Consider the following 19,639-nt stretch of genomic DNA (forward strand, 5'->3'; position numbering starts at 1 on the left):
ATGCTCCCACCTTGACCCAGCCTCTCCCCAAGAGCCAGCGGGCAATGGTACCCCCACTCCTTCTGAGAACAGCCTCTAGATCAGATCTGGCAACTGCCCTTTCCTGGGGGCCATGTCTGTACTCTGTGATCCCACCCATGGCCACAGCCGATTGGACGGGGGACAAACACGCCCCGCAGGCTGGGCCAATGGAATTCTCTGCCCTGGGAATTTGGAACTGGGATTCACAGACAGCTCTCCAGGCTCTGCAACTTGTGTGAACAGAGGAGTTATAACTTGGGTGGTGTGGGAGGCTGGTGGGGGAGCATCCCTAACCTGTTCACAGAAAAAGAAGGTATAGAAAATTGATCTGAGGGACAGAGAGGCCTGAAACCTGCACACGGAAACAGAGATTAGCAAACAAGAGTCAAAACCAGACACAGACAGACAGACAGGGGTTCTCAGGCCCTGAGAACCTGCCCTTGGGTTCTGAGAAGACCCATGTCCTTTCTGCTCCAACTGCCCAGGTGGGCTTCCATTTACAACCTGCAGAGAGGTACCTGAGCCCCTCCCTAAGGCCCTCCCTTGCCAGCACCCACCTGGTGCTCCCGGGATCGAGGGGGACCCCGTCCTTCAGCCAGCTCACGAGGGGCTGGGGGACACCGTCTGCCTGGCAGGGCAGCAGGGTCGTCTGGTTCACGGAGGCGTTCACTGTGGGTGGTCCTGACTGGATGGTGGGCACCGCTGGAGGAGGGGCACAGAGGGAGCGGGTGTTGGGAGTCCGTCACTCTCCAGACGGTGGGCAGGGCGGGTAGGGTAGGAGCACTCACTGTGGACCTCCACGTGGAAGGCCAGGCTGGTGCTGCCCGCCGCGTTGTGGGCGGTGCAGCTGTAGTCGCCGCTGTCGGCCGTGCTCAGGGCCTGCAGCTGGAGGAATCTGCCCTCCTCGGGGAACTGGGTGTGGGCATCCGCCTGGAGAGACCCCCCGCCCCCGGTGGCAGACCCTCATCAGTGCGGGGCTGGCCCTGCCCAGCCCCCTGGGCGGCAGGGTCATGGAACCAGTGGGACTGGCCCACAGCCCCTGCACTTGTGCCCAGCTGAGGACTCTCTGGGGAAACAGGCTCCTTTGGGAGGGAAGGGCATCCTCCCTGGAGCTCCGCCTTCGGGCCTGTTGCAGGGGGCTCACGCTCAAAGCAGGAGCTGGAGCCTCCCTCAGATCTACAGTCCTTGAATCCACAGCTGCAAATGGGCCGCATTTCAGGGGTGAGCACAGAGAACTTCAGGAAGGGTCCCCAGGCCACACAGTCACGAGGCCTGGCTCAAAGGTACAGTACAGATAGGCATCAAAAGTCCTGGGTGCAAACCTTAGCCTTGTCTCAGTGGCCCCATCACCAATATGAGGTAATGATAATATAACAATTTAACAGGGTGGAGATATAACTTAACAATCAGGAGAGCAGGTATGCACAGTGCTGGCACCAAACAGGCTCCTGGCACCTGGGAGCCAGTCTGCCCAGGGTCTGGGGCCCGAAAGGGACAGAAGGCAGTGCCCCAGGATGCCCAGCCTGGCACCCACCTGCAGCAGGATGCCTTCTCGGTGCCACTCGATCTCCGGTGCTGGGTCTGCCTCCACCGAGCACTCTAGAACCAGCTGTCCAGGGGCCAGGCCAACCACAAAGCGGGGGCCATGGGGCCCAATGACATTTGGGGGGGCTGGTGGGGCAGGCAGAGAGGGCATGAAAGAGGGACTCACCTCTGCCTGTCCCACCCTGCCTTCCTCTCCTGCCCCAACTCTGGCACCCCATACCTTGAACTCTTATCCGGAAGCTCTTCTCAACTTCTCCGGCAGGGCTGTGGGCCAGGCAAGTGTACAGCCCAGCATCGCTCACCTGGGGATGGAGCAGGGTGAGCAGCTGCCTCTGGCCCCAGCCTGCCTGGCTCCTGACCTGGCTTCCCACTTACACAGCTAAGGGCCCAGGATTCAGACTCAGGCCTGTTGCCTGCCACCCCACCTTTGCTAACAGCCCGTTCTCCTTTCTGGGACTTTCCTTCCCTTTTACTGCCTCGCCCTTATTTCAGGGCTAGGGCAGAGCTCATCTCCTCCAGGAAGTCCCCCTGGACTGTACCAGTTCTTTTCTGGTTGGGCTAGGGGTTTATCTGGTTTCCGCATCAGCCTTGGGTCAGACCTGACTGGGGGTTCCCAAGGGCGTGGCCCCGGGCCAAGGGGATCATCTTCATATCCTCACACCCCAAACAAAAGTGGAGCTTGGCCGAACCTTGCCGAGTGCTGCTGGGCCCCGCCCTCCCCTCTGCAGCCTCGGCCCGTGGCAGCTGGGGCAGCCGCACCTGCACACCCTCCACCCGGAGCACCCGCCTGGCCCCCTGGCCATCCTCTGGCCAGCTCAGGGCCCGCCCATCCTTGTGCCAGGTGATGTTGGGTGTGGGGGTGCCCCGGGCATCACACAGGAGCTCCAAGGGGGTTCCAGGGGTCAGCAACAGCTCTTCCGGCTGGTCTGAGTCTTCGATGTAGGGGGGATCTGCAAGACACCGCAACCTGGCTCAGCCTTGAGGGCCGTGCCGGGAGCACTGGGAGCTGGGGCTTGTCCCCCCCCACCACCACCCAGATGCTGACAGCAGACGAGGCTGCAAACAGGCGGTGGTGATCGTGTTACCGCTGCTGCTATTTAGTTCTTCATTCATGTCCGACTCTTTGCGACTCCATGGACTGTAACCCACCTGGCTCCTCTATCCATGGGATTTCCCAGGCAAGAATACTGGAGTGGGTAGCCACTTCCTTCTCCAGGGGATCTTCCCAACCCAGGGATCAAACCCGTGTCTCCTGCATTGCAGGCAGATTCTTTACCACTGAACCACCAGGGAAGACCTGGTGATGGTGTTGGAGGGTCCTAAAAGCATCAGACCGTGGGCTCGTCTGCCTGGGGCAATTATCTGTGCTTTAAAACCAACCAGGAAACAGTATGAAGGGAGATGCGTCTTTTCAATGTGGCACAGCTCTTGCAAAATCTTGTGCTTGAGACCCAGAGCCCCGAAACCTCAGTGGCTTTTTTCCTGCTTTACAAGATTTGGGTGATGAGATGGGGGGGCACAGTCCCAGGGGAATGAAGAATCTGGGCCCCCAGCCACTGCAGCCAGGTCAGCAAGACCTGTTCCCTAAGCCCCAAGCCTCTGGGGTGCTCACCTCCCTCACCACCTTCTCCATTGTGCTCCCCACCCTGGGGACCCCCTTCCACCCCCAGCCCAGAAAAGCTGGCCCTGGGGGCAGGCGACTCACCCATCACGGTCAGCTGAAAGTGCCTCCTGGCTTCCCCCGCCTCGCTCACAGCCACGCAGGAGTAGGTCCCCGCGTGCCCCGCTTCCGCTGCCTCCAGCAGCAGGCCAGGCCCGTGCTCCAGGCTCTGGGGCAACAATGGTTCCCCGTCCTTCACCCATGACACAAAGGGCAGGGGGCTTCCCCGGGCTTCACAGGGGAGGAACACCAGGGAGCCACGGACCACTGCCACGTCATTCTGAAACTCGGCCGGCTCCAGGACAGGGGGCACTGTGCAGAGCCAAAGAGTGAGCACGAGTCAATTCATTTGATGCCAGGTGGTCCCTGGACCTCTGCACAGACTAACTATTGGCCAGAGTGCCCTTCTCCTGGTCTATTCCTTCTCATCTCCAGTCCATAACTTAGACCTCACCTTCTCCAGGGAGCCTTCCCTGAAACCCTGAGGCCAGGTGAGGTGCCCCCTCAGTGCTCCCTGGGATCCGCCCCTTCCCCTGGCATCACCAGTCGCCTGGAATTTTAATTGTCTTTCTACAGAGCTGTTTTCCTCATGGGCCTCCTAGTGGCAGCGGCCACCTCTGCTTACTGCCGTATCCCGGGGCCTGGTGAGGCCCTGGCACACTCGTGTCCGAGAACCACTTGTGAGATCAATGAAAGAGTGACTGAATGAGCCAGAGGCTGACTGTGTGCCCTGCCTTGACATCCCTGAGGGCCAACCCTCGGTTCCACTCAGAGGGGAGGGGCGGGGACAGGGCCTTGATTCTCAACCCTGAGGCCAAAGGGCCTGGTAACCCGCCCCCTGCTCCGTACCGAGCACCTGCAAGATGAAGTGCCTGTTGGCCACACCTGCGGGGCTCGCGGCCACACAGGTGAAGGTGCCCGAATCCGCCAGCTGCACCTGGGAAATCCTGACGCCCTCGAGCAAAGGGAGGGACGAGAGTGAGGGGGGGAGAAAGAGAGAGAGGGACTCAGACCCCATTCTCTTCCATCCCTTCCCTAACATCTCACCGGCCAGAGGGCGGGGCTCTGAAACATACACCTGACCAGGTCCTGCCTCTGCTTAAACCCCCAGGATGAAGCCCAGACTCCCCACCTCCACCCCTGCTGCCTTCTCTGCCCACCTCACTCTGCACCCAGACTTCCTGCTTCCCAAATTTTGAAGCTCCACCATCCCTCCCCAGGGCGGTCTGCTATTCCCACCCCTTTCTTCTAGACAATTCCACTCAGCTTTCAGGACTCATCAGACATCTCTACTCACTGTTTCCACTGCCTGAACCCCACTGTCTGTTGAATCCCCTTTCACCCTGACCACTCCTCCTGAGTTGCCTTTGTCAATGTCCACAGTGACCCTGAAATGTCTGTTATACCCGCCCTAATGCTGGCAACCTGGGCACAGCTCACACTCGCTCCCTGGGGACTGCAGCCCATCCTGGCTTCCAACACCACCTGTTTGCAGACCATCTCCAAGCGCCTGTTTCCTAAACTCCCAACTAGAGTATCCAGTGCCTGGTTTCCATCTTTCCTTATGTCCAAGAATCTCTCCAACCAACATGTGTGAAGAGAGCCCAGGTCTCAACCCTCAACCCGCTCCTTCCACTGTGGGCCCGTCTCAGAAAATGGAAACTCAGCCTTCCAAGTTTCCGGATAAAGATCCCAGAGCCCTGCTCAACTCCTCCCGCCATCTCTCCTCTCTCCACGACACCACCAGCTGGACCACTGCCATCACCCCCGTCATGGGGCTCTGACCCAGGCCCCCCCATTGTGTCTCCCCTAGATTATGACTGAAGCCCCAGAACACCCTCCTACTTAACCCTCAGCCCTACAGTCTGCCTACAGTACAGTCTGCCGTCCACGCTGCAGCCTAAGTCACAACCCCAAAGAAGTGAAAGTAGAAGCTCAAGTGGATATGCGTACTACGATGTCCACGGCAGCATTATTCACATTTTTCAGCATTATTCACACAACTGCTGAAATGTGGATGCAATCCAAGTGTCCAAGAGTGAGTGGATGGATAAAGGAAATGTGTTCTACACATACCGCGTGACATTATTCAGCTTTAAATATCAGGGTGGAAACTTTGACGCAAGCTACAACATGGATGATCCCTGGGTCGTGAAGACCCCCTGGAGGAGGAAACGGCAACCCACTCCGTTATCCTTGCCTGGGAAATCCCCATGGACAGAGGAGCCTGGAAGGCTCCACGGAGTCACAAAGAGTAGGACACACTTAGCAACTAAACAACAACATGGACAAATCTTGAGAACATGATGCTAAGTGAGATAAAGCTGTCACAGAGGACAACTATTGCGTGATGCCACGTACACGAGAGACTCAGAATAAGGCAAATTCACAGACGGAAAGTGCGATGCTAGGTGCCAGGAGATGGGGAGGGGTGGGGAACTGGTGTTTAATGGCTCAGAGCTGCAGTTTGAGAAGAGGCAAAGCTCTGGAGAAGGACGATGGGGATGGCTGCCCAACAGCGTGAGTGTCCTCAGTGCCCTGGACAGTGCACGTAAAAACGCTAGATTCTCTTTTATGTGTTCAGTCAGTTCAGTCGTGTCTGACTCTTTGTGACCCCATGGACTGCAGCATGCTAGGCCTCCCTGTCCATCACCAGCTCCTGGAGCTTGCTCAAACTCATGTCCATTGAGTCAGTGATGCCATCCAGCCATCTCATCCTCTGTCGTCCCCTTCTCCTCCCGCCTTCAATCCTTCCCAGCATCAGAATCTTTTCCAACGAGTCAGCTCTTTGCATGAGGTGGCCAAAGTATTGGGGTTTCAGCTTTAGCATCAGTCCTTCCAATGAGCACCCAGGACTGATCTCCTTTAGGATGGAATGGCTGGATCTCCTTGTAGTCCAAGGGACTCTCAAGAGTCTTCTCCACACCACAGTTCAAAAGCACCAATTCTTTGGGGTTCTTTTATGTGTATTCTACCACAGACGCAAAAGTCGAGCCACATCACGAGGCTTCTCCGCTGAAAACCCTTTCAGGGCTCCCCTTCTCTCCTTAGGAAAACCCAAGTCTTTTGAAGCACTTACAAAGCCCTATGTCGCCTGACAAACCTTCCCTTCACCAACCCTCCAGCTCTGTTCCTAGAACGCACAGCCACATGCCCACCTCAGGGCCTTTGAACCTGCTCTTCCCGCCTGGGAACTCTTTCCCGTGGAATCCACTCACCTCCCCTTCTTACCTCCTTCCACATCTGCTCAAGTGTCATCTCCTCTGAGTGCCTGCCACCGGCCACCCTAAAATTGTGCTCTCCACGGGCACTTCCTACTCCCTTACCCGAGCACACATCTCTTGTGACATGTCACTTTTATACTCGCTTATTTTCCATCCCCACAACTGCAGGAGCAGAGGCTTTGTCTTGCTCACTGCTCCACCCCAGTGCTCTGGAACGGCACCTGGAACAGCAAGCACTCCAGAAGTGCTGCTGAATGCGTGAAGACTTTGCTCAGGCACCTTCTTCCAGGAAGCCTTCCCTGATTTCTCCTACCAGGGCTAGGCTGAGTCAGCTGCAACCGGATGTCATCACCCAGATCTGTGCCTCCCCTACTGGGCTGTGAAAACCTGAGGGCAGAGGCCACTTTCATTTCTGGAGTTCCATTTGGGTCCTCTTGTTCCCCTCGTCAAAAACTTCTATATGTTTATATTATTTTCAGTCTAAAAGCCATTCAGTTGTGTTTTTAAGCAAGCTGCTTGAGCAGGATGTCTGGGGTACTGGCTGGTGGGCTGGGAAACCACTGCCTTACCGGAGGGTGCGGCCAGAGCTGTGGAGGTGGGTGCGGTGGGAGAGCGGAAGGGGCAGGCCGTCCTTGAGCCAGCTCACGTGGATAGGCGGGGAGCCCCGGACGGGGCACGCCATGCTCACCAGATCACCAAGCCTGTGAACCAGGGTCCCCGCACCCTCTGGCCCCTGCTCGATGGTGGGAGGCACTGATGGGAGGGCAGAGAGGAAAGAAGGAACAGTGATGGGGTCAGAGAGCTGGACCGTAAAGAAGTCTGAGTGCCAGAGAACTGATGCTTTCAAACTATGGCGCTAAAGGAGACTCTTGAGAGTCCCTTGGATTGCAAGGAGATCCAACCAGTCCATCCTTAAGGAAATCAAACCTGAATATTCATTGGAAGGACTGATGCCGAAGTGCCAATACTTTAACCTGATTCAAAGAGCTGACTCATTGGAAAAGACCCTGAGGCTGGGAATGATTGAAGGCAGCAGGAGAAGTGGGCAACAAAGGATGAGATGGTTGGATGGCATTGCAGACTCAATGGACAATGAGTCTGCCCAAACTCTGGGAGATGGTGAAGGACAGGGAAGCCTGGCGTGCTGCAGTCCACGGGGTCGCAAAGAGTCGGACACGAACGAGCGACTGAACAACAAGAGCTAGGGGGTCAGGGGAGGGGAGGTGGGCTCCCCCCAGGGAAGTCCCAGCAGATGGCACTGATACCTAGACCTCTGCCACTGCAATCAGCACGTGGCGATCACCACGTGGTCCTGGAGCCACATCCACTCCCGGCAAGGATGACACCCCCGGTGTCTCTCCTTTATCCCCTGACTCGCTTGCTGTACACCTGGAGCAGTTGTGCCCCGGCCTGGGGATGAGGCAGAGGCCCAGAGAGGCCAGACGGGCCTGGCTCACAGAGGGGGCTTGGATAGGGGTTCACCAGGTGCCCCCCACCAGGGCCGTGTCTGCACCCTCCAGACGCCCCAGTGGAGGCCCCGTGTTGGCCGGGCTGCTGCCATCCTGGGACGGCTGGACTGCCTGCCGCTCCGCGCCCTTGGCCGCTCACCCAGCACATTGATGGTGTAGAGCTTGGCGTCCTCGCCGGCTGCATTGCGAGCCACGCAGGTGTAGGCACCTGAGTCTGAGGCCCTCAGGTCCTTCAGCACCAAGGAGCTGCCATTCAGGTAGAACCTGTCACAGGGAGAGAGAGCCGGGAGGCAGGTGTGTGAGGACATGGAGGCTCACCGCCTGGGACGGGGAGGGTGCCAGCCGGGCCTTACCAGAGGTAGGGGCCCACGCTTTCATCCAGCGGGCTGCCATCCTTCAGCCAGACCACATATGGGGGAGGCTGCCCGTCGACCTCACAGTCCAGCTGCACGTCCTGCCCCTCCAGGACGCTGTGCTCCTGAGTGGTGCCTGAGCTCTGGATCCGGGGGGCCACTGTGGCAGGGGCTGTGGTGAGGCCCTGGGGCAGAAGCTGGGGCTGGTGTGGGGGGCGTGGGACACGGGAGGGGCTCAGGGTGCGGACGTACCCAGCACGGCCACCACGAAGTCCTTGTGGGCCTCAGCCTGGGCGTTCTCAGCCACGCACGTGTAGGTGCCAGCCTGGTCTGGCTGCAGGTGACTCAGCTGGAGACGGCCCCCCCGGGAGACCACACCACGTGCCATGCTGCTCTCTGCAGGAAGGAGGGGCAGGCCTGGACGTCACCTGCTCAGACCCATCGCCCCAGGTGCCACCACTGGGCCCAGACACAAAAGCCACGTGACTCCCTGGGAGGGTGCTTGATGCCCACTCACAAGGCTGGAAACACCCCAGGAACCCTTGAATTACCCACCCCTTTCTTACGCTCATGGGGAAACTGAGGCCCAGACACATCACAGCCTTCCCCAGCCTGGGTGCCTTAGATTGCGTCAGTCCTTATAACCAACCCCTCCATACACCCTTCCACTGGGGACATTTCTCCCCAAGGGATCCCACTCCCTTTATTGTCTAGGACTTGCTCCTCTTCCTGTTGACTCTCAGGCCCAGCTCATCTCCCACCTCCTTTCCAATTTTTCCCTCCGCCCCTGTGGATCACGGCAAACCAGCCACTCACTGACCTTGATATGAGTCAAGCAAGGGGCTCCTCTGAGACTCTGCTCAGGCTGCACACCCCCCCAGACTGGAATGCTTCCCCCTTGTGTTCTCCAGTGGCACCTCTGCCCCAAAGCCTTCTCCAACTGCACCAGCCCAGGCTGATCTGCCCTCTCTCAGATCCTCATCTGTCCAGCCAGCCCTTCAGCACAAAATGTATTGAGCAACTACTACAAACCCAACAGCGAGTTCAGGAATCAAAGACAGGTGAAATGTGGTCCCTGTCCTCAAGGAGATCAAAATGCCTCAGAGACAGTGACACAGGCACACGCCCGTGTGCCCGGCCCTGTGGAACCCTGACGGAGCCTGGAGAGACGAGGCCAGGCTTCTGCAGGAGGTGAGTCTCAGCTGAGACTGGAAAGTGGGTCTGAATCAGCCAGGTGAAAGTGGACGTGGTTCCGGGAGCCCAGGGTGGGTATTTCAGGAAAGAAATGGCATGTGCCAGGAGCTGAAGGCCAGAGAGAAGAGAGTCCAGAGCAATCCACCGCTAGGCATATATCAAAGAAGGAAAGCGTACGCCACGCACTTGTACAAGAACATTCACCGTGTTATCCCTCACAGCCAAAGGTGGAAACAACACGAACATCCATCGACTGGCAGATGGACAAAAAAACGTGATAGATTCACACAGTGGAACGTCCAGCCACAAAAATGAATGAAAAAAAGACTTAAAGAATGAAGAATGACATGTGCGACAACATGGATGAACCTTGAAAACACGGTGCTAAATGGAACAAGAGGCCACGTGTTGTGTGATCCCACATGTTACATGAAGAGTCCAGAACAGGCAAATTTATAATGACAAAGTAGGGTAGGGGTTATCTAAGGCCAGAGTGACTGCGAGTGAAGGTGATGGGTAAGGGATTTCCTTTGGGTGATAAACATGTTCCAAACTTATAAACAGCAAGGTCCTACTGCATAGCACAGGGAATTGTTCAATACCCTGTGATAAACCATAATGGAAAAGAGTATTAAAAAGTATGTGTGTGTATATATATATATATATGCATGCATGCATGATCAGTTGTGTCTGACTCTGCACCCCATGGACAGTAGCCAACCAGACGCCTCTGTCCATGGGATTATCCAGGCAAGAATACTGGAGGGGGCTGCCATTTCCTTCTCCAGGGGATCTTCCCCACCCAGGGATCAAACTCACATCTCCTGCAATGACAGGCAGATTCTTTAAGATTCTTTACCACTGAGCCACCTGGGAAGCCACACACACGCACACACACACACACACACACACACACACACACATAACTGAATCACTTTGCCGTACAGCAGAAATTAACACAACATTGTAAATCAACTATACAACTATACTACAATAAATAAGGAAAAATAAAATATAAAGTTAAAAAGTGTTCCAAAATTGATTGTGGATATGCTGTGTGAATATACAAAAAACAACTGAATTATACATTTTAATTGGGTAAATTGTATAGTATGTGAATTGTATCTCAGTAAAGCTGTTATTGAGAGAGACAGACAGACACAGGCATATGCAAGGAGCTGAGAGCAGCTAGGTCCATCTGGAGCATGGAGCAGGATGGAGGGGGGCTGGCCCTGGCCAGTGGGCCCTGGCCCTGAAGGGCCTCCTGGGTTGTGGTCCTGAGGACTTCAGCCATGGAAGGATTTTCAACAGATAACTGACACGCCCAGACCTGCCCTTTGCCATCCTTTCTGCCCCAAAGGAGCCTGCACTGAGGTCCTGGACGGGGTCCAGGAGATGAGTGTAGGGGCTGTGCCCTCACCCAGGGGTGTGGGCCATAGGGGCTGAGATGGAAGAGGCTAAGGGGTGGAGAGCAGGGCTGGCCCCAGAGATGTTTACATTGACAAGAAGAGGCACCTACTGACTAATGGGCGAGTGGGTTGGGGGAGAGTAAGAGTGGGGCAAGGATGCAGACCTGGATGGAGGTGACCAACAGCTGGGCTAGACAGAGCTGAGGTGCTGGAGGAGGAGCAGCTTTGGGGGCCACTGTGGAGCCCAGGGTCAGGCCAGCTGTACCCTCAGCACCCACTCTGAGTTTCTGTTCTGTGGACACAAACACAGGAGCCACCAAGCCCCCATGTGAATGGTCCTCAGTGTTGGGATTTCAAGGCCAGCAGGGCTGAGAGACAAATGGGGGAACGGATCAACAAGGTGCTGCCGGCTTTTGATTTTGCCAAGCAAGTGAAGTTACAAACCCAACTATCCCCTTCTGCTTTCATTGCCATTTCATTAAATAAAGAAACTTGTTGCTGTTTTAGTCGCTAAGCTGTGTCTGACTCTTCTGTGACCCCGTGGACTGTAGCCCGCCAGGCTCCTCTGTCCATGGGATTTCCCAGGCAAGAATACTGGAGTGGGTTGCCATTTCCTTTTCCAGGGGATCTTCCTGACCCAAGGATCTAACCTGTGTCTCCTGCATTGGTAGGCAGGTTCTTTACCACTGAGGTACCAGGAGAACCCCAAACAAAGAAATACTTGGCAGCAAAATGATAAGGACTGATGGACTCACCGACAGGCATCCTGTCCTTCAGCCATGTGACAGCAGGTGCAGGGACCCCGGTCACGTCACAGCTCAGGACCAGGGGGCTCCCAGCCACCCGGCTCACCATCTCCGTCTCTGGGTTCTCAAACGTCGGGGGCACTGCAGGAGAGAAGCCAGATTCCCAGAATCCTATGACTCTGCCCCCTACTTCCTTCCTCTCGGGCCGATCAGGGAGGCCTGAGAAGCACTTCCCTGTGCTTAGGAGCTGACATTTTATGTTTTGCCATTGATGCGGATGTGAGTTGTTTTATCCACAAACGTAAATACGACCAGCAGCTGGCTATTTCCAAACATTTACAAAGCAGAGCCCAGAGGGAGAACACTTAGCCCAAAGATGGTAAATATGTGACTACTGCATCAGCAGGTGTTAACCTATGCCAGGGCAGACATCACTAATCGATCCCAACACTCTCTCCTGCTCAGCCAGCATGAAGTCATGCACCACAGGCAGCCACTGCCAGTGGAACACAGATGGCTGTGCTCAGGATGAAACATCTTCTCTCTCAAGGACCAGACATTGCACCCTCTCCCTGTTCATCAAGGTGGCCATCAGGAGAAGGAGCTATGAGCTTTGAGCAGCAGCAGACCTGGTATCAATAATTTTCAACACTGGTATTCAGTATGGTCGGGGTTGGATCCATCCACTGTCCCGGTGGTACAGAAGCTGAGGCTTTGGCATCTGTGGCAGATAGCTGGTGTCTCTCTACCTGTCCTTCCCATCTCGCACAGGGTCACTCGGGCAGAAACTACATTTCCCAGTCTCCTTTGCAGCCTGCTGTGGCCAGCTGCTCAAGTTCTCTGTGTCTCCTCATTTCTGCTTCACCGGCTGGTATACAATGCAACGTGTATATGCTGAATCACTTCAGTCGTGTCTGACTCTTTGCTACCCCATGGACTATAGCCTGCCAGGCTCCTCTGTTTGTGGGATTCTCCAGGTAAGGATACTGGAGTGGATTGCCATGCCCTCCTCCAGGGGATCTTTCTGACTCAGGGATCGAACCTGAGTCTCTTATGTCTCCTGCATTGGCAGGCAGTTTCTTTACCCCTAGCACCACCTGGGAAAGCCCAAAGATGGAATGCAGACAGGGACAACCCTCAGCGAATGGGAGATCAATACGATGGAAGGATCTTGGTCCCTAAATTAGCATTTGATAAGTCCAGAGCTACCCTGCAGCCCAGATGCTCACTTCTAGGCTTTTGGATGAGAGAGGTAAACTTCTCTCTTCCTTGATGCACTATATTTTGGGGTCTTTTTGTTACACAGCTGAGTCTTTTCCCTAACTGACACAACATCTGACCACAAGAAAATCTGGCCAAGCCTTCATCCCTTGCTTCCCTAGGCAGTTCCGACAAGCTCTCCCTTCACCCCCAGCTTGAGCCACACCCAATGAAATGCCCATCTATGTTCCATCTTGGGCTGCTAGGGCAGGTGCCTTAGGGTTCAGATGGGGATGACATGGTCCCAGGACTCCGAGGGTCTGATCTCTTAGGGCTCTGTCCCAGTGCTCCCATCCTGGGCCCTGTGCCCAGCCATTTCTAGACACAGTCATGGCAGACCATAGATGGAGCGCCTTCTGCATGCTTAACAGGCAGGTCCTATCTTCGGCTCCTTTTACTGAAGGTAAATCCGAGGCTCAAAGGGACAAGGTCACTCAGAGCAAGTCATCAGTGGAGTCCTGTTCTGATCCTGCTCTTTTCAATTCCAGATCTTGTGCCCTAAACACTCAGCAACACGCTTCCCTTTGCAGTCACTGCCCTTCCCATCCTTGGTAGCTCCATGTGCTGCCAGCGGTCCCACAGTGGCGCTCGCAGGCTGGTCCCCAGCTTACCCTGGACCGTGAGGCTGAAGGCCCGCATGGCCTCCCCGGCTGCATTGCTGACTCTACAGCTGTATAAACCTTTATCCGACACCTGGGACAGAGAAAGCACGTGATGACAGTGTGCATGCGGCTGGGGTGGGCTCCCCAAAACCTCCAGGCCCCAGAACCTTCCAGAGCAGGACTCTCCAAGTAAACCGGTCATGCCTGGGAGGCCCAAGGGGAGATGGGACCTTCTGGCCTTTCCCAAATCCTAGAGATGCAGGAGGGATGAGAGAAGGTGGGTGCAGAGGACCCAGACCTCACCCTCCCCTGGGTCTGCGTGTCAGCTGAGCCAGGGGGAGAAGGTTCCCTTGCTGTGGGGATGGAGCTGAACCCGGAGAGGGGAGCCCTGGGTACAGTTCCAGAGGAACAGCGAATATTCACCCAGTGAACACTTGTGGGTGTCTAATCCACACCAGGGATGGGGATGGGCAGGTAGAACCGAGTCCCCGGGAGTGATAACCAGAGGGGCCTGGAGAGGCTTCTGGATCCCGGGGAAACAGGCAGGCGGCAGGGCCCGGATCTGCTTGAAGTCGTTCTATGGCTCAGTGCCGAGCCAGACCTGGGGTCTGGTGCCCTTTCCTCATCTCCCGCCTCCAAGGCTGCTCATCACCTTGGACTGGGGTTCTCTGGGCCGAGGAGGAAGCAGGCCCCACATCCTACCACCCAGCTGCCCGCCTGCCCCTGGCACACCAGGAGGTGACATCTCCAGGGCTGCCCAGGGCCGCCTGCACCTCCAGACAGCTCACCTGGGCGTCCTGGATCTCCAGCCTCTGCCCACCCAGCAGAGCTTGGATTCGCTCTGGCAGGACCAGGGGCTGCCCGTCCTTCTGCCAGGCCACAGTCGGCTCAGGGAATGCGTCTGTCTCACAGCTCAGGACGGCCTTGTCCCCTGCACTCACCAGGACCACATCCTGGGGTCTGCTGGGTGCCTGCCGGAAGGTGGGGGGAACTGGGGCAGGAGACGAGCCAAGTGAGGGGCCGAGGCCTTCCCCTGTCCTCCCCAACATCCCTGCAGGCTAACCATCTATGGAGAGAAAGGGTCACACAGCAGACCCCACCCCAGGGGATTGCACTGACCCCGGGGGCTGGACTAAGAGAATCCAGGCCAGCACGCCGAGGACCTGCTGGGTGACCTGGGAAGTGCCTCTTGGCCTCTCTGGGCTCACCCTCCCAGTTGGGGTACACGTGTGTTGAGTCACTTCAGTCGAGCCTGACTCTTGCGACCGCATGGACTGTGGCCCGCCAGCCTCCTCTGTCCATGGGATTTCCCAGGCAAGAATACTGGAGTGGGGCTCTGTTTCCTCCTCCAGGGGATCTTTCCAACCCAGGGATTGAACCCGGCATTGGCAGGCGGATTCTTTACCTGTGAGCCACCAGGGAAGCCCTGGCACTGGATTAAATGCTCACATACCACCATCTAATCCTTAAACCAACCATCACCTTATAGTGATGGGAGACTCAAGGCTCAGAGAGGAAGAGTGACTTGCCCAAGGTCACAGAGCAAGGAAGCACACAGCTGAATTTCAAACCCAAGGGCGTCCGAGTCTAGTAATCAGGAACGTAACCCCACGGTGCCCCAGACACCACTGCAGCAGACGGCACGGTGTGTCCCAGGCTCCCCCGGGGCCGGCTGCCCCTCTCCTGACTGTGCTGGAGAAGGGGTGTGAGGGTGATGGAAGGAGTCGGGGACAGTGCAGGTGGGGGGGACAGATGGCACGTACCCAGCACGCTAAGCTGCACCAGCTTATGGTCTCGGCCGGCGGCGTTGAGGGCCTCACATATGTACATCCCAGAGTCCAAGAGCTGAACCCGAGTCAGCTGCAGGGTGTGGGTGCCTGCGAGGGGTGGTGGTGGCGGGTCGGGGGAGCCAGCGCTTGGCACCAGTGAACAGGCCCCAATCCCCAGACCCTACACCCACAATCCTAAAGCCCTCCCAGACCCCCAATTCTATCCCAGATTTGGGGAGGCCACTCAGCTTCCCCATAGAGTCTCCGAGCCAGGCCCTCAGCCTCAGTTTACGCACCAGGCAGGAGGAAGATCTCTTCTCCCAGGGAGAGGGTCCAGCCGTCCTTGTACCAAGTGACCTCGGGGCTGGGGTGAGCACGGACGTCGCAGGGCAGGGAGACGCTGCTGTTGAGGGTGGCGGTGATCTGCTCCGGGTTCAGACCTGCGATTCGTGGCGGGACTGTCCCCGCGGGGCCACCGAAATAAAGAAAGACGTGACAATACAGACCGGCAGGGAGCCGACGGCCACAGGGTGACACATGGGGCCTTCTGGGGCTCCTGGCACTTCAAACCAGCTCCTGTTCGTCTTCCTCATCTTGTAGAGGAGAATGCAGAGCTCAGAGATCAGAGAGGGAGAGTCATTTTTCCAAGGTCACTCAGCTGCTCAGTGGGAGGCCCAGAATATCCATTCAATTCAGGCTAAGTCCTAGACCTGAGTGCCCAACGCTGTCATCCCTCTGCCCCTGAGGCCACAGCTGCACTACGTCTGGAGCCAGAGATCTCAGCCCCTAAGATGCACATATCACAGGAACGCAGAGGTTGAGAGGGTCGACTCTGGAGGCAGGGAGACCCCCACTGAGTCTCCGAGCCTGTTTCCACGGCCCTAAAATGGGGCCCACCTCTCGGCTTTGAGCCCAGGAAAGTAAGTGCCCTTATAGTAAGTGATCAATAGTGGTGCTGGAAAGACCTTGTTCTTCTGAGAGCCTCCGAGGTTGCTTAAGATGGTCTAATGGCCAGGGTCCTCCAGAGTTCTCTGTCCTGGGGTAAGGCTGGCACAGACCGAGGGCCCAGGATGCTGGAAGGACCGCAGCACTCTGCCTGCCTGCCTGGTGAGCCCACAGAGCACGCCAGGGCCAACCCAGAGGACCAGCCCTTGCTCATCTGGGGAACCCGCGGGGGCTGCCCACTCGCCCGGCTCACCTTGCACCCTGAGTGTGAAGAGCTTCTCCGTGGAGCCCGCTGGGTTCTCGGCCACACACATGTAGCTGGCGGCGTCAGCCACTTCCGCCGTGGAAACCTGGGGGTGCATGTTGCCAGCCCGATGGCTCTGGGCCCCCCAGGAACCGCGAGGGCTCCCTCCCACCCATCCCAGGCACGGCCGGCACCAGGTGGAGCCCCCTCAGAAGACCACCTTTGTCTACACGGAGCAATGCTTAGGGAGGTCACCCCACGTCCAGCCAGGGCTTTCTGTGACATTCGGGGCTGTGAGGCTGACAGATGAGTCCCTGTAGCAAACTGGGTGATGACAATGGTCCCCTCCCCAGCCCCGAGAAGGGTGCTCTGTGCTGTGCTGGGCTCCAGGGGTCCTGTGTAGGGGTGTCTGGATGTTGGGGGCCCGAGGTGCTGCCTGAGGTTCCAGGTGCCCACACGGCTCTGTGAGCATCTGATGGCCTTCCTAAGGAAGGCTGCCCTGTGCCACGCTGGCTGTGGGTGTGCCAGCCTCTGCTCCTTTTCAGGGGCCACGAGCAGCCCTACAAGGCTTCTCACATACGATTCTTCAGTGAATTAAATAAGTAAAAGTGAAAGAAAGTGAAAGTGCAAGTCACTCAGTCGTGTCCGACTCTTGGCGACCCCATGGACTATACAGTCCACAGAATTCTCCAGGCCAGAATACTGGAGTAGGTAGTCTTTCCCTTCTCCAGGGAATCTTCCCAACCCAGAGGTCAAACCCAGGTCTCCCTCATTGCAGGCAGATTCTTTACCAGCTGAGCCACAGGGGAAGCCCAAGAATACTGGAGTGGGTTGCCTATCCCTTCTCCAGGGGATCTTCCCGACCCAGGAAACCCTGAATTAAATCCCAGGGGTTCCAACACACTTCCAAGCAAAGAGCTTCAGGTGATGGCAGTTCGTTGGTCCCCAGACAAACAGAACTGAGTCACTGCAGCAGCTATCTTTATTTATAATTTATTTTTTGATCTTGCCACAGGGCATGTGAGATCCTAGTTCTCCAATCAGGGATCAAACCCATGACCCCTTGCAGTGGAAGCACTGGAAACGCAGAATCTTTTTTGCTTTTGTTTTTAAATAAGTATTTTTTAAAAAGTATTTTTGGCCACACCCTGCAGCATGAGGGATCTTAGTTCCGCCCCCCAACCAGGGATTGAACCCAAGCCCTTTATGGGAAGGAAGGCAGAGTTTTAACCACTGGACCACCAGGGAAGTCAGCCACTGCCTTTAGCCTGAGCAGGGGTTGGGGGGGGGGTCGCCCTGACCTGTAAGATTCGCCCATTTTCCAGGACCTGCAGCCGTGGGCTTGGGGAGAAAGGCAGCCCATTTTGGAGCCATGAGATGGTGGGCGCAGGGTTGCCCAGGACTGGGCAATGCAGGCTGACGGTGCTGTTGGCATTGACGGTCACCTCCTCTACAAGCTCCTCCGTTTCACCCAGGATCACAGGTGGAGCTGGGGGCGAAGAGGGTGAGAAGCGGGCAGCCTCCTTGGGAAAGGCCCCAGGAGGAGCAGGGCGTGGAGACGAGAGGTCTTGGTGCCAGGTGCTAGCTGGGGCTCCTTGAACCCTGCCCACCAAGCCCTTCTGAGCCCTGGGACAGCTAAGAAGTCTAGGGCACAGAGAGGGCTATGATTCACTCAAGGTCACTCAGCTAGCAAGCAACTCATGTGTGCTGTCACTCAGCCGTGTCCAACTCTTTGCAACCTCATGGACCGCAGCCCGCCAGGCTCCCCTGTCCCTGGGATTCTCCAGGCAAGAATACTGGGGTGGGTAGCCATTCCCTTCTCCAGGGGATCTTCCCAACTTGAGGACGGAACCCACGCCTCCTGCCTTGCAGGCGGACTCTTTACTGTCTGAGCCACCAGGGAAGGCCCAGGAAGCAGCTCACTTGGAATCTGAACCTAGTCCAGTCTGGTTTCAGAGTCCGAGCTCGAAAGCCCTGCATCATCCATTTGGAGAAAGGCAAGACTACACCTGCTCTCTACTTGGGCCCCCTTCTGGAGGTGGGGGGCCCTCATGGGGCCTTAGACCTGAGCCTCCCCCACTGCCCACCCCCAGGCCAGGCCACTCACTCAGTACCAGCAGCTCGTAGTGCAGCCAGTCCTCGCCCACCTCGTTGGAGGCCCTGCACGAGTACCTTCCCGCATCCTCCGCCCGTACCAGGGGGATCTGCAGGACCCGGCCTCCTGCAGGGACATGGGGGAGATAGAGGTCTGAGCAAGAACCAAGAAACCTGCCCTCTCCCCTGGAGGAGATCTGGGACACATCACTGCCCCACTCCCCCCACATAACCTGTGACATGCAGAGAAGCACCTGCTGTGCCCCGGTCACGGCACAAGAGGGCCAGTTAAAGCACAGTAATGGCTTGCTCTGCACCAGGCCCTGGGCTGAGCATTCCCCCAGCCTCTGACTCTGTGTGTTGTCACAACTCCCATCTTACAGATGGAAAAACTGAGGCTTCCTAAGAGTACCTGGCAGGGCTGAGCCCAGCTCCTTGATGAAGGCAGAGAGAAGAGGCGGAGAGCTGGGCACATGTCTGGGCAGAGGCTCTCAGGAGGCTGGAGTGGTTGGAGGTGGGGGCTCTTGAGGGGCATCACCTGGGACCCTCTGCGATCGAGAGCCAGCCAGGGCCAGACTCTGGCATCAAGGGGGCTGGAACTTGTGTCTAGCAGGAGTGGGGTTTGGGTGACTGTGCGCTCAGAATCCTGGGCTGGGGGGTGGCCAACCCAGGATGTGATGGGCTGTGAGTAGGATTCGAACCAGGGGCTCATTATATGCAGAGCCAAGGGGTGGTAGCCTGGACTAGGGAGGCTGTGGCCATGGTCAAGGGAGGGATCACTTAATGTGTGAGATTAATCTATGATCAGGGCCAGAATTAAGATCAGCTGTGACTATGAGCACTGTGTGCCCAGGATTAGGGGTTCTGTGGCCAGGGCAGAGACCAATGGTGGGACTGAGGGTCAGCATGTGACTGAGCTCTTTGTGTCCCCAAGCCAGAGGGCAGTGGCCATTTAAGGGGTCAATTACATCTTTCCGTAAGCCCTGCCTCTCCCAGATCTCCAAGGGGTCGCCTTCTTTCACGAGCACCAAAGTCCAAACCCTGGCATGGCTGTTCGCCCTACAGCCCCCTCATTCTTCCCTCCGCCACCAGCATCACCGCTGA

General features: G+C 56.9%; 1 protein-coding gene across 1 annotated transcript in view; it reads right to left on the bottom strand.

The window, feature by feature from the left end:
- Window positions 1–19,639, bottom strand: part of HMCN2 (hemicentin 2) — a 178,485-nt gene that overhangs the window by 30,840 nt on the left and 128,006 nt on the right. Inside the window, exons 55-73 of the mRNA XM_070378841.1 lie at window positions 18,549–18,662; window positions 17,743–17,930; window positions 16,451–16,547; window positions 15,549–15,710; window positions 15,247–15,360; window positions 14,272–14,474; window positions 13,493–13,574; window positions 11,631–11,762; window positions 8,525–8,668; window positions 8,273–8,432; window positions 8,059–8,183; window positions 7,020–7,203; window positions 4,076–4,173; window positions 3,272–3,538; window positions 2,326–2,516; window positions 1,787–1,868; window positions 1,556–1,692; window positions 810–951; window positions 579–723 (exon numbers count right to left, since the gene is read on the bottom strand). Of these exons, the coding sequence (XP_070234942.1) occupies window positions 579–723; window positions 810–951; window positions 1,556–1,692; window positions 1,787–1,868; window positions 2,326–2,516; window positions 3,272–3,538; window positions 4,076–4,173; window positions 7,020–7,203; window positions 8,059–8,183; window positions 8,273–8,432; window positions 8,525–8,668; window positions 11,631–11,762; window positions 13,493–13,574; window positions 14,272–14,474; window positions 15,247–15,360; window positions 15,549–15,710; window positions 16,451–16,547; window positions 17,743–17,930; window positions 18,549–18,662 (2,767 nt within the window). The remainder of the gene's footprint in view (window positions 1–578; window positions 724–809; window positions 952–1,555; window positions 1,693–1,786; window positions 1,869–2,325; window positions 2,517–3,271; window positions 3,539–4,075; window positions 4,174–7,019; window positions 7,204–8,058; window positions 8,184–8,272; window positions 8,433–8,524; window positions 8,669–11,630; window positions 11,763–13,492; window positions 13,575–14,271; window positions 14,475–15,246; window positions 15,361–15,548; window positions 15,711–16,450; window positions 16,548–17,742; window positions 17,931–18,548; window positions 18,663–19,639) is intronic.

The sequence above is a fragment of the Bos mutus genome, chromosome 11 (assembly GCF_027580195.1).
Source record: "Bos mutus isolate GX-2022 chromosome 11, NWIPB_WYAK_1.1, whole genome shotgun sequence".
NCBI classification, from domain to species: Eukaryota; Metazoa; Chordata; class Mammalia; order Artiodactyla; family Bovidae; genus Bos; species Bos mutus.